At 48.7% G+C, this 14,166-nt stretch overlaps 1 protein-coding gene across 4 annotated transcripts in view; it reads right to left on the bottom strand.

The window, feature by feature from the left end:
- Positions 1-268: 268 nt before the first annotated feature.
- The window catches only part of Ksr2 (kinase suppressor of ras 2), a 353,995-nt gene continuing 340,097 nt past the window's right edge, over positions 269-14,166 (bottom strand). For all 4 annotated transcript variants that reach the window (NM_001312914.1, XM_006530393.4, XM_006530394.4 and 1 more), the window contains 4 exons: positions 11,883-12,014; positions 6,812-6,941; positions 4,945-5,078; positions 269-2,708 (listed from right to left, as the gene is read on the bottom strand). In NM_001312914.1, the coding sequence (NP_001299843.1) occupies positions 2,702-2,708; positions 4,945-5,078; positions 6,812-6,941; positions 11,883-12,014 (403 nt within the window). In that variant the 3' untranslated portion in view covers positions 269-2,701. The remainder of the gene's footprint in view (positions 2,709-4,944; positions 5,079-6,811; positions 6,942-11,882; positions 12,015-14,166) is intronic.

The raw sequence follows: 14,166 nt of genomic DNA, 5'->3' as shown, positions 1-14,166 counted from the left end.
TACAAGGTTAGAAGGAACTATCCCCTCTGAAACTTCTGTCTTGAAGGATTTGCAACGTGAAGCAGGGACAGAAGCCATTTGGTGTTAGTGGGGCAGGTGGCTGGTCTGGCAGAAGAAGAGGCATTGTAAGAAGCGAGGGTCTGGACGGGTCAGTGGTCGGGGGGTAGGGAATGTCTCTAACTATATGGTCCCCTCTCTTCCCATTGGCTCCTTGCAGGGCGAAGGAATACATTTCCCCCGGATGCTTCCTCCGGGAAGAGACTGATTCTTTTTTTTTTAATCCCTTGATCCAGATGTCTGTACATTAAGAGGTTACTAGCAAGGCAGGGCCTGTAGCTGAAGGGGGGAGGGAAGTCAGTGAGGGATGAAGCCTGCAGCCCAGGCCCAGGTCTCGGTGGGCATGGAGGTCAGGAAAGAGCAAGAGTGAAGAGGTGACATTTGACCTAGACCCTATCCCATAAGAGGAAGAGCAGCGCAGGAGCAGGGAAGGCTGGGACTTGTCCCATGTCATCCAGGTACTTATTCACTAACAGACCCTCAGAAATCATATATAGTCTAGACTTGTTATCCTCCTGCCTCAGCCTCCAGAGTGCCAGGATTACAAGCATGTTACCACCACACTCTAAGTCTGTGGATGCTTGAAGGACCCTAGCTTAAGGGCAAGGCAGAACCCTGGGAGGCAGGTGACTGGTCACTCCTTCCTGAGGAGTCCCCCTCCCCTGGCTTCCTTGGAGCGCCTAGAACTGTGACCCACTGGGTCATTGAGCTACAAACAGGAGAAGATGAGTGAGTCCCAGTTCCCGGGGGACACTTCAGGGTCCCAGAGCTTCAGCCCTCCCTGGCTCTCTCCTCTCTTACTTCCTCCAAGATACAAAGGCATGTGACAGAGACCGGGGTACATGGACCAAAGGGGTCCTGATGCAATTAAAGAGAAAAGAGAAACTCTAAGATGCTTAGTAGGAGGGGGTCAGTCTCAGTCCAGCCCTGGCCACAGAGATATATCCAGAACAGGGCTTGTTAGATGGGGTTACAGCTGCTGTGGAGAGTGGTCTTCAGCGACTCTGGAGCCCAGGGCCATAAGCAAATGTACAGGGAAACTGTCTGTAAGAGGCAGAGAAGCTGAGCCAGAGACAGATGTCACCAGGAGAGGCAGGATGTTCACATGGGGACAACTTGTGTGGGTCCCGGGGTCCCGGGTGCAGACGGCAAGAGCTTTGCAAAGGGGTGAGAAGGTTCTGAAAAGACTTGAAAGTGTCATGGGGTACATCTCTCTAGAAGTGTGACTACTGTCAATCAGTCTTCCTGCTTTGGACCCGTGCTTGGTCCTAGTGTGTACATCCAATAGGGCCACTCAAAAAGGGGGGGTGGTTTTGTATGTTTACATGGATTTTGCTGTCTGGCTAACCCTGCTAATTCTCTGCTTAGGGACAGCTTTGCCTCTTGTGTCAGGTCTGATCACTGGGGGGCATGGCTTTGGGCATGTGGACCAGTGACCTCAGGGCTCTCCTTCCCATTCACTCTGTGCCACCCCTTCCCAAAAGAAGGTGGGGGATGAAGAAAGGCTTGGAAGATGGGGTGCTGAGTGTGCACAATAAGGGAGGGGCCAAGGGTCACAGGGTCACAGGGTCCTCAGTGGGGAAACCACTCAGGATTCAGCACCAGGCGACAGCAGAGACCACAGAACCTCTCTATGTGCATTCTCCTGGAACACAGCCCGTGAGAGGCAGGGAGACCATTGTAAACAGTTACACACACACACACACCCATGTAACCCATCATGCATACCCAGGACCGTCTCCATCACCGAGGGAGAACTTAACCCCGGCATTGCTAGCCCCACAGAGAGAACACACCAGAACTCTCTTGCCACAGCCCCGGTTCTCAGGACTCGGGACTTTGGGGGAAGCCATGAATGATGGTGAACTGGTAAAGGTCACACCAAATGTCACATCAGCTGAAACGCTATGGTGTTCTCCAGTTGCCCAGGGTAGCGTGGGCATGAGGTGAGTTAGAACAGTGTTCTTACAAAATGGGAGAAGGGTGAAGGCCAGGGACTGGTCCCCAGAGAGGCCCTGTGCTAAAAAAGACCTGCAGGACTGCCTACTGTCCTTCAGAATTGTGTGCTCAGCGGCAACCGGTGACTTCCATCTTGGAATGGGACCTCTAAAATCAGATGTTTGCAAGTTTAACCCACCCCACCTCCCTACCCTGACCTTGGCCTAGAAGCCTTGACAACGGAGCAGGTGTATTGTTTCTGGTTCCATCCTGGTTCTGTGTTCCAGGATAGCACAGCTGGGACACTCCACAGCTGGCTCGTCCAGGCAGAAGGATAGCAGTTGGCCCTGTCCATGTGTAGACACATGCGCACACACTGGTCCAGCGTGTGAGTCTGAGTCTGCCCACTGGGCATGTGTCTTGGTCTCCACAGTCCGAGGTGGTGTGCTCAGTCTGTGGCTCCTTCACACCACACATGGGACCCTCTCTGGCCCAGTTTGGTCCTAGTTGAGTGGTCCCTGATCGTGCCTGAGTAACGGGGTACAAGTCGAAGGTGTGGACAGCCTCTGTGACGTCATCACACAGGTCTCCCAGGCTGAGCCGAGTCAGGACTCCCTGACAGTGAGCCTGGGCCTCCTGAGCTGGCAGAGGGCAGAGCAGGGTTACAGAGGCGGTTTGGGGGTGAGGCAGCTGATGCTGGCCATGGTCACAGCCTGGAAGGGGGAGAGAAGAAAGGGTGGATTAGAGCGATGTAGGTCCCACTATGACATCTTTTATGTGCTAGCATCTTCTCAGAGGGTGGCTTCCAGTGGGCTCCTGCCCTTTCCAAGCAGAAGGGACTCCTACTGACAACGGTTTTTTTTTTTGTACACTAGACTCTACACACTGAGTGTGGGCTGTCCCTGATCTCATGTAAGCCGGGGAAGAGGTTTAGTTGTGGCATTTTGTATCCTTTTTCCAAATAAAATTCAGGGCTCAGGGAGGTTATATGATTTGCCTGTGGTGCACAGCTAAGAAGTATCAAGGTCAAAATTTGAACCCAGTACTCCCTACTACAGTAGGTAGTCCACTGTTTAGGTTGGGAAAAACTTGACACATTGCTGAATATGGGGACCTGGGGTGCCAGACCAGACCTGTGTGGCAGATTTGACAGTGGCAACAGCAGCAGACCCTCATGATCCTGCATTCACCTCTTAGAATGGGTTCTGATTCCCCGTGGGAGTTCAGCCCACAGAACGAATAATGGAAGACTGAATGGAAGATTCTACAGGATGTCTAGCCTCGCGGGACACAGGACCACAACTTATCCCTCTGTTTCTTTAGTCTCTTCAGTTTATGTCCAGAGAAGAACCTAGAAAACAAGGCTTTCTTCCTCTTCAATGCTCAGTTGAATGCTTTTGCTCACGGGCTTGGTGCTAGCCCAAAGGACTTTGGAGTTTTAGAACACCAGGTACTCTGAGGTCTTGCCTGAACTCCCAAGCCAGCTCTCTCCCTCTTCTGGACTCTCTCAGCAGGCAGAGCCGAGCCTGTTTGAGCTGCCTCCTGCCTGTTTCTTGCATGACTGGTTCTAAGTGCCACCACGATGCCAGTCCGAGGCACTGACTTCCTTCTAGCACACGGCGGTTGCCAGGGCAGAGTGAACATTGGTTATCTGAGGCTCAGTGTGCCCGGTGCCAAGCACACGACCTTGCTGGGCCCTCACAGTATCCCCGCTATGGGTTCTGCTGCCCTCAATGTTCAGAGCATGAAATTATAGCTCATAGAAGCCAATGGATATGCCTGAGCCACAAGGATTATTAACAGCAGAGAGGAAATTTCAACCTGTGCCCCTCTGCTAGTGGATTCTGTGTTCTTTCTAATTTCCCAGGGAAAAGGTGAGTCTCGGGGTGAGAACAAATGCAAAGATCAGAGGCTAGGGTTATCTCCTCACCCAGCTCCTGGGATCTTCATGGGGTCCCATTGTGTAAGCAGTATCTACATATCTGTGTGTAGGCATGCCTGGTGAAGAGCCAGGGCAGTGTTCAGTGTGGGTATACATGTGTCTCACGTGCCTTACAGTATCACTAAGTAACTGACTGTGTTTGTTCCTGAATTTGCCTACATGAGCTGGCTTTAGGGGTTTCTTCCATGGGATATTCCTGTGTATGGAGGTATGTACACAACTGAGTGCCTGCCCTTCTCTCTCTCTCTCTCTCTCTCTCTCTCTCTCTCTCTGTATGTATGTATGTATGTATGTATGTATGTATGTATGTATGTATAAGTTTGTGTGGAGTACTGTTTCAGTGTTCATACATGTGTATATACCTAAGTCGGTGTGAGCTGACCTGGGAGTGCCTAGGTAGACAACAGGAAATGAGACCCCCTAAGCAGCCTCCTCATCTTCGTGAGAGATCTGTCATGGCGGCAGGCCTGGGGAGGGCACCCCAGGGTAAAATGCATGTTCCTGGTCTTGGAGGAGGCAATGAACCTATAGCTAAGGCAAGGGCAAGGAGGGGCATGGAGCCTCCCAAGAAGGAAGCAGATGCAGAGGAAAAGCTGGGATCCCTTCCTGTCTCTAGACTCGTGCAAAGGAGGATGCTGGGAGCCGTGTCAGTCATGGTAGGGGCAGGTGGGAGGGGCCTTGCCTGTGAGCTTCATGGAGGAGACCCTAGTCACATGACAGATGGAACTTGGTCTTTCCATGTGCTCTTCAGATTGAGACAATATCTGCCATCAGGAAGAGCTAAGGCAGAGGTCACTGTGCCAGCCACCAGTAGATACTGTGGGGACCTCAATGTCAAAATAGGCTCCCCTGGACAGACAGATGCTGGTAGACAAGTGTGGTGACTGGGTGCTGGGTGCACAGAGTGGGTGAGGCCAGCTCAGGGAAGGGTTGAGGGAGAGGATCAAAAAAGGAGACAAAGATCAATGGGCAATCCAGCTGGGGAGGGGGCTGAGGTAAACACATACTCTGCAGACTTCCAGAAATGTCCGGGGTGCGACAGGCGGCGGTTTCGCTTTGGCAGTTTCTCTAGCATGTCCATGAGCTTGGTAAAGGTGGGCCGCTCTTCCTGCTCGAAGGCCCAGCAGAAGAGCAGTATGTCCTAGAAGAGACCAGAGAGTCGTGACTGGATCTAAGTGGTGACTTTCCTGAGTCCTTGTCTAAGTCTCAGCTTCTGGGCATGGCTCTGGGTCAGCCAGGTGTCCATCCACCTGGTCCACTTCACATCTCTCCATTAACCGCCCTTCTACCCACTGATCAATCTACCTACTCATAAACATAGCTATCCCACCCAGCCACTCTATCCATCCACTCAATCACCAGCCACCAGCCATCTGCTCACTCATGTATACAGCCATCACACCCATCCATCCATCCATCCATGCATCTATCTATCCATCCATCCATTCATCTATCCATGTATCTATCTATCCATCCATCCATCCTTCCATCCACCCATCTATCCATGTATTCATCTATCCATCCATCCATCCATCCATCCATCTATCCATCCATCTATCCATCGATCCATCCACCCACCCATTCACCCATCCATCTATCAATCTATCCATTCACTAACCACCACCCACCTACCCATTCATATACACAGCCACCCCTACCATCCATCTATCTATCCACCCATGCATCCACTCACTAGCCACCATCTACCTATCCATTCATGTACACAGCCATCCCACCACCCAGCCACCCATCAGTCTACTCATCATCTACCCATCCATCCATCAACTCATCCATTCATTCTTCTTCTAGTATCCATTATCTATTCACCCATCACCCATTCACACTACCATCTACCCATTCACAACATACACCCATCCATCCCTATGAACTCAGCCATCCTCATTCATCATCTATCCCTCCATTTATTCATCCACACACAAGTTATGTACACTCTCTCATCTCTCTGTCCACTTACCACCCACCGTTCATCCACACAACATCCCACCCACCCATTCATCCATCTCTCGGTCCACAAAGCATGAATCTGCATAACCATTCCTTTATATCATTTCCCTTATTTCTCTTCATCTACCCTCTTTCATCCACCCACTCACCATATCCCACTGACACTCTCTCCTTGCCCTCTTCTCATATACTTTGTAAGACCCTTTAATAAGCCGGGGAGGCTCCGTGCTAGAAGGCCAGAGACCTGTCAAGACCAGTAATAGCTTCAGGGAGTTTCCTTGGTATTTTTCTTGAGCAAGGGATAGAAGGAATCCTACAGTCGCTAGCTACATCCCACTAGATTAGTGGGTGTCCTTCAAAAATACAGAGGAGAAAAGCTAATTTCCACCATCTCCTTGCTCAGCAAGAGGAACCTGGAGGTAGGCGGTCCTGACAAACACCTGGGGTAATTACTGCTTCCCTGACTTATTGGTTCTCCCCCATTGTGTCTAAAAGGAAGATCAATCAGACTTACAATCAGACTTCTTGATTTCTGTCTAGTATACTTCGAGTTAGATAATGGTTTCAGACTATTATGAGATGCAAGGAAAAGTGAGTGCTAGTACTGTTTGTGATCTTTTAATGAATTTTGTTTTAAAAAGTAACAGACCAGGTGGTCTATTTTGGTTTTATCTGAAGCAGCAATCCATTGCCAAGAGGGCGAGCAAGTGTTATTGCGCCCCTGGTGGCAGCCACTTGGAATTGCAGGCATAGTGCTGAGAATTTGCCCTTTAAGCTCCAAGCAGGTCACTTTCTTAGCCACTCTCTGGGAAAGTGTCTATAACCTTCATACCCGAGACCAGGAAATCTCAGGACTGTGTCAGTGGCCTCTCTCCGTGTCCCCAGACCCTGCCTCTCATAGGGACTTACCGAGATTTCTTTTCCCATGCCAATCTGGCTGAGGTTGGGCTTCATTCCCGTGCCCATCTGCCAAATGATTGCCTCTGCTGGTTGGGTCTTGAATGGCCACTCCCTGGCGTGGAGCTCATACCAGATGGTGCTGTCAGACAGTGGATACAGTTAATGAGGCATTGCTGCAGGACAGTGTGTCAGTTGTGACCCTGGAGCCCCTTTCGTCACCCACTGCACCAACAGGGGCAGCATCCTGGCTGGCCATTTCCCTCTGCAGTCTCTTCTCAAGGGGGTTGACAATTTGTTTAAAACCCTCTTGAAGTTAGACATTAGGCTTGTTGTTTCAGAATACCTATTTTGATGCCGGGATGGATACAAACTGGACCTGAATAATTTAACACAGTGCGGTGGCCACTCGCAATTATATATTAAAATTCTATACTTGGAAAAAAAACCCTATATTTGAATACTTTACTCTTGAGGTTGTTCTCTACCATCTAATATGTAACACTGAAAAAGCTGGAAATGGTATAACATCTCTGTAGTCGTCAGCAGATGTATGTATGATGGTAAGTAACTCTTTTAAGTGAAACAGCACCATAGTACCTGACATAAAATTTTCTCAATAGATCACTCTAAGTGTAAGAAATGGGATGAGGAATACATATGGGGGTCTTTTATATGCGTGGATCGGGGAGGATCATGAAAGGCGGCAACATGCTGAGAAGTAGTGGGACGGGAGCTTACTTTCATACCTGTGCGCTGTAAAGATGAATCATAGTGTGTGATGCAGACTGGCCATAGTCTATGCTACCGGGATGATGCTGTGCTAGCCCCACCCTTTCTCTCTGTGCCTATGGAAGGGTGTCTCTGAGGAACACCAAGCATCAGGGCACACGGTGCCAGGATTGCTCCATGGATATTTGCCAGGCCACATGCCCCCTAACTCACAGCAATGCAATAACAGGAGAAAGGATGCTGACAGAGAACTTGAATGTGGTCGGGGTGATGGCTGGATGGTATGTAAATGAGGCGAGCATGGTGAACATGGTGGTGGATGAACTTGGGGAAGCTGGCATGTCACTGAGCCATACTGTGGCCAATAGTTTCCATTCCCTGAGAAGCAAGTCTCTCACTTCAGGGAACATCTCAATAATCCCAGGAAATGATGTCACTGTCACCACCACCCCTGCCCAGCTCCTGCTCCCCAAGGAGACTTCCGGGCCTTTCTTTCAGGAACACAAAGCACTTTGGCATTCTCTTGCCTGATCAAGGACTGTGTTAACTCATGTCTTCATGGGCAACTTTATTCTATTTAAACTTTTGTTTTATTTTTTAGTTAAGAGTGTGTGGGGTTATATAGCCACGTGACTTGTGAGTGCCTGTGGAGGCCAGAAGAGGCCATCAGAGATTCTGGAGTTACATCTGTGAGCTGCCGGGGTGCTGGGAACCAAACTCTAGATTTCTGCGAGGGCAACAGTGCTCAAAACTATGTAGCCCGAGATGGCCTGAAACTTGCTGAATTATCTCCCTGGCTCCTAATCGTGCTGCCCAAACATAAGCTGAGCAGGGACAACAGCAACAGGCTGTTGGGAAAGCCCAGAAGGTCTCCACCCTGTACAAAGAACTACAGCTACTAAGGATGCTGAGGGCGGGAGAAACAGTCTTCCCCAGAGAAGAGCACACCAATTGGTTATCCAATACCAAATGGTTAGCCCTGAAAACATACATGCAAGTCACATTACACAGACTGAGCGGGTTATGTTTAAGAATAAGTATGTCATGTACACACGTATGAGATAACAATGAATGGGAAAAGAGACCAGGACTTTGAAAAAGAAAAAATGTGGGGAAAATGAAGGTCGAAGGGAAAATGATGTAAATATACTATCCCCAAAATTAAAATAAAGTTAAAAATAAATAATAAATGGAAAAAAAATACCTTCTGGATTTTATTTTCTCTGGTGTTGGGGATGGGACCCAGTGTCTCATATGGCCTCAGTGTGGGAGTAGGAAGGTCAGCTTGACACAGTCTTTGGAGGAAGGCGAGATTGGCCTGGTTTTGAGTTGCTGGGACAGGATTCAGGGCCTCTTACACCCTAAGCAAGCACTTCCCGCTGAGCCCCATGCCTAGTGCTCAGGGCATCTTTTTACTCTGATGCTTTGATTGGCTGATTGACTTGCTGGCCCGGTGGACCATCCCCTGCCTAGGTGAGCTGGCTCCGGTACACAGGAAGGGACTGACCAGGGAGCTAGTCTTTTACAACAAACGGGGTGACTCAGACATCTCTTCGACCAGTTGTTGACACTCAAGGTCCGTTGTCCCCCGTGCCCCATCTAGAGCCCAAGCCATGACTTCAGCTCACTGATGGTCTTCTATCTTTTTCTTTCGTGTGTACATGTGCCGATGTGGGCATGTATGTACGTGTGTCTGTGCTTATGTGCTTACGTGCACATGCACGCGGATGCTAGAGGTCTCCCTCGGGTGTCAGTCCTTGCTATGTCCACCTTGTTTATTTGAGACAGGGTCTCTCTATGTGACCCTGGCTAGTCTCAAACTTACAATCTAGACCAGACTGAGTTTGAACTCATAGAAATCTGCCTTACTTCTACCTCCTGTGTGCTGGAATTAAAGGTATGTACTGCCACACACTGCTTCTACCTTGTTTTTTGGAGTCTCTCACTGGCCTGGACCCTATCAGCTCATCTGGCCTGGGCAGAAATCTCCAGGGGTCTATGTGTTTAGGCCTTCCTGGTGCTAGGATCACAGGCAGGTACTACCTTTTTCTGCTTTTTAGGTGGGTTCTAGGAATTGAACTCGGGTCCTCACGTTTGCATGGTACACACACAGGACTGAGCCATCTCCCCAGTTCCTGCATAGGTTTTTATTAAGCTTAATCTGCAACAGACAGAAGCGGGGACCTTGAGTGTGACTGGCTCCCGGGTCTGTGGGCTGCTCGGTGCAAAGCTCCGGTCACAGAATGAGGGTGTTCCTGGCCTGAGTCCCAGCTCTGCCACCAGTTGCCACATGGTAGGTAACAGCCATCTGACTTTGCTTTTCACATCAGTCAACCCAGGGCAGCGTGATGCCAACTTGGGAAGGTGTTTGTGAAGACCGTGGGCTACCATACCCGTGAAAAGCTGAACGCGGTGCTCAAGTACACTTTTACCGGTTTCTCTGTGCTCTAAAGCATTCCTGAACATGAGGTTCCCTGGCAACGGGATGCTCCTAATTGGCTGGAGTCTGAGAGCAAGGGGTCCTTTGCAATCTAACAGTGTCACCAATAAGAGGCTCATTAAAACTTCCTTCCTAACCCAACTTTTAAGAGGAAAATTCACTTTCAAGAAAAGAAAAAAAAAAGTTATAGCCGAAAACTCCAGTGGGAAACCAATTACCGACTCTAGTACATTTTGTTAATTACATTTTTTTTCTTTCGCTAAATTCACAGTAAAAATATACCAACTTAATTACAGCAATTTGGTTCCAGATAATGATATCTAACTAGATAAAGATCTGGGCATTAACTAGTTAGAGCAAGTGATGGCTTTGCAAGGGGCTCAAAGGAGGAGCTCTGGGGACTGAGATCTTCTTAAAATGCACAGTTGGGGGCGGGGGTGGAGCTGCTGGTGAGGGCTCAGTGGGGCACTTTTCTACAGGAGACTGACTGCCTCACTAATGCGCTTTAGGGATGACAGGTCTGATTGCCTAAAACCTACAAGCTTTGCAGCTTCCCTTGTCAGTGTTCCCAGCACTCTCTCCCAACTCTCCAAATCCATCCCGTGAATAAGGGCTATTTTAGGGATGGGCACAGTGAGGTTATTTAAGGGATGTGGTACAGCAATTTCCTGGTTGCTTCTTCTCATCTGTTGGTGGTAGTGTATGTGTGTGTGTCTCTCTCTGTATGTATGTGTTACGTGCTTATGTGTATATGCAAACATACTTGTGATTATAAACACACATGTGCAAGTTTGTATAAATGTGTGGAGGTCAGAGGTCATGTTGGCTATCTCACCTCAATTTCTCTCCACTGTATTGTTTGAGGCGGGGTCTCTCACTAGGCTTAGGGTCACAAAAGTAGCTAGGATTGGCTAGCCATTGAGTTCTAGGGACCCTTCTGCATCTGCCTCCCCAGCACCCAGACACCCTGTTGTTTAATATAGTCACTAAGGTTAGAAACTCAGGCCCTCAAGACTGTGTGACAAGCAGTGACTGAACCATCTCCCTAGAAAGGTCAAAGCCACTCGGAAGTATAGCATTTGCCTAGCATGTGCGCAAGGCCCCGGCTCCCATCCCCAGCACCTTGCAAAGGAGAAGCCAAATAAGTTCTAAAACCCATTCCTAACTGAAAATGGCAGAGAGGACATTTCCTGTCCTTGAAGGCCATCTGCACTTAGTGGCTTGCCTACAAGGAGCCCCCGGAAGGAGACAGCACCTTCCGATTAATTAGAGTTGCTCTCCTATTTAGGAAACTTGAGCATGCTTCTGAAGGCAGAGAAAGTTGCAAGCTGACAGACATGTGAATTTCCCTGGTCTCCATCATCATGCAAAGTACAAACATGCCAAAGCACCCTGTTGCATGTAAAAAATATCATTCAAAAAAGGAAACTTAAATCTGGTGGGCGTGATGCTGTGTAATTCCTTAGGCTTAAGCTCATAATTACAACAAGGCCCTTCGTTGGCATGTTGGGCGCATGCTTGGGCAGCCTCCTCGAGTAGCAGGGTAGAGAACTGACCACAGCTGAGTGAGCAGGGGCAGCCATCTTGGAATGGGCTCATTGGCCAACTGGTGCACAAATGTTGCAACAATGTAACAACGAATCGATACACAATGAACAAAATGGATGAATGAATGAATGAATGAATGAATGAATGAGTGAATGAATAGGGTAACTTGCCATTGCTGGAAAATTGGTTAGACTCCAGACAGGCAAATGTGTTACAGTTATTCTTTCCACTTTCAAGCTTACTTGGAAACCCTATCTCCTTGTCCTTGCTAACATGTGCCCTGTCTCTTCCAAAGGTGTCACTAGGCAGTAGCCCCACCCACACACCATGGAAGTCAAAGGCAGGGGTGTGGTCCACTCTTACCCAAGCGCAAAGACATCCGAGTGCTTGGAGAATGGGAGCTTGTCCTCTTCTGTGTCAGGGGACAGCTGGCGGATGATTTCTGGGGCCAGGTGACACAGCCAGCCGTTCTGGATCCGCAGTTTGTCGTCCCGCCTGGAAAGGCAAAACCAAGATGAGGCGTGTTTTGTAGCACTGATCGCAAGTCCCAGAAACACCTTGGTCGGGGTTTCCTACCTTCCTCCAAGGGCATTTCTTGACCCTCCAGTGAGCCTGAGACCCAGGGTGAGGCACAGAGAGAGGATTCATGGAGGCCAGTCCAAGTATAACCCACTGTACTTGTACATGAATATAAAGAGTCCACTCATAATCTCCAAGTTACTCTCTTCTCTCTTGCTCTTGCTCTCTCCCTATCTCTCTCTCCCTATGTCTCTGTCTCTCTGTGTCTCTGTCTCTCTCTGTCTCTGTTTCTCTCTGTCTCTCTGTCTCTGTCTCTCTCTCTCTCTCTCTGTGTGTGTGTGTGTGTGTGTGTGTGTGTGTGTGTATGTGCTTTTGACACATGGCTAGAGGGCTGGAGTCTGGTTTCCTTCTCCTGTGTGAGTCCTGAGGATTGAGCTTGAGTCTTCAGGCTTGGTGATAATCATGTTAATTTGCTGGGCCATCTCACCAGCCCCAAGGGGTGAGCTATTAATTTAATTCCACCTTAAATTCTTAATTTTATTTTAATGTGTAACACACTCACACACACACACACACACACACACACACTGCTCACGTGGTGATCAGAGGACAACTTGCAGGAATCAGTTCTCTCTTTCTAGCGTGATAGTCTCGGGGATCAAACTCAGGTCACTTGGCTTGGCAGTCGGCACCTTCACCCACAGAGCATCTCGCAGCCCCTGATTCCACTTTAATTAAGGTTGGATCTACACAGCTACACCTGTCTGGCTAGCAGCCCAGATCTAGATAATGATTTACTAAAACCAATTCTTTTTAAAAAAAAATAAAACAACTTAAATATATTTTAATAAATGACTTTTAGCACAGCCATAAATAGAAACTAGTATTTTTCCAATACACATTAAAACGAAGCTAGAAAGCGCTTGTTCATTCTCTCCTTAAAATCTGCTCAATGCCTACACTCTTAGAAACCCTGGGCAAACAGAAGAAAACTCTTAATGGGGTGGCAGGAGTTTGGGGGTTCAGGGTTCCAGACTTGCTGATGTATTTGCTAGTTGGCTGAGAGGGGCTAGGAACAGCCTAGATGTAGAGCTCTCCAAGTTATTTCTCTTCTCAGAGGGTACACAGTAGATCCACCTGGATAAGCAGCTATTGAGAGATCCCTAGTCAGTGGCTGAAGGAAGGAGACTGAGCTGGGGCTATCTATCACTAAGCTTCAGCTCGCTACTGTATGTGAATTGCGGGGGGGGGGGGGTCTGCTTGGGCTACCTCTCTATCCAGCACAGGGGCTGTTCATCCACTGCCTGTATTCCTATACCAGGAGCCAGGGGCAGTCAGATGGCCACTGTTAAATCTATTCTAACTCAGGGCTTCTCATCCTCAGTGCTCTATATTACCACAGATGCTTCTCTGTGGGGTGGGGCTCTTCTATGCATTGTACCATGTTTCATTGAGACCCCTGGTCTCCACCCAGTAGTTTCTGGAAGCAACACACACACACACACACACACACACACACACACACACACACACTCCCTAACTATAGCAATGAGGGATGTCTCCAGGTCCATGAGCAGAAAGAATAGCTCCCATTGAAACTTACCCATTATGATGGTTTGTATATGCTCGGCCCAGGGAGTGGCACTATTGGGAGGCGTGGCCTTGTTGGAGTAGGTGTGTCACTGTGGGCTTGGGCTTAAGACCTTCTCCCTAGCTGCCTGGAAGTCAATCTTCCACAAGTAGCTTTCAGATGAAGATGTAGAGCTCTCAGCTCTGCCTGCACCATGCCTGCCTGGATGCTGCCATGTTCCCACACTGATAATGGATTGACCCTTTGAATCTGTAAGCCAGCCCCAATTGAATGTCCTTCATAAGACTTGCATTGGTCATGGTATCTGTTCACAGCTAACTAAGACACCCATTTAATACACAATAGAGAAGAGAACGATCCAGATTCCAGTGTCAAGAATTTCTCCTCTATTGAGAACAAAGAACATTATACTATGTGTCTCCTGTTAGTATGGAGGGCCCAGACCCTCCAGCAAATCCTGAGGTTGGCAGAGTTGAATGGCATCTTTCTTCTAGAGTCAAGAATACCTACTGGCACATAAAGACTTAGCAATACATT

Source organism: Mus musculus, chromosome 5 (assembly GCF_000001635.26).
Source record: "Mus musculus strain C57BL/6J chromosome 5, GRCm38.p6 C57BL/6J".
Lineage (NCBI taxonomy): Eukaryota > Metazoa > Chordata > Mammalia > Rodentia > Muridae > Mus > Mus musculus.
This window is presented reverse-complemented; position numbering and strand designations above follow the sequence as displayed.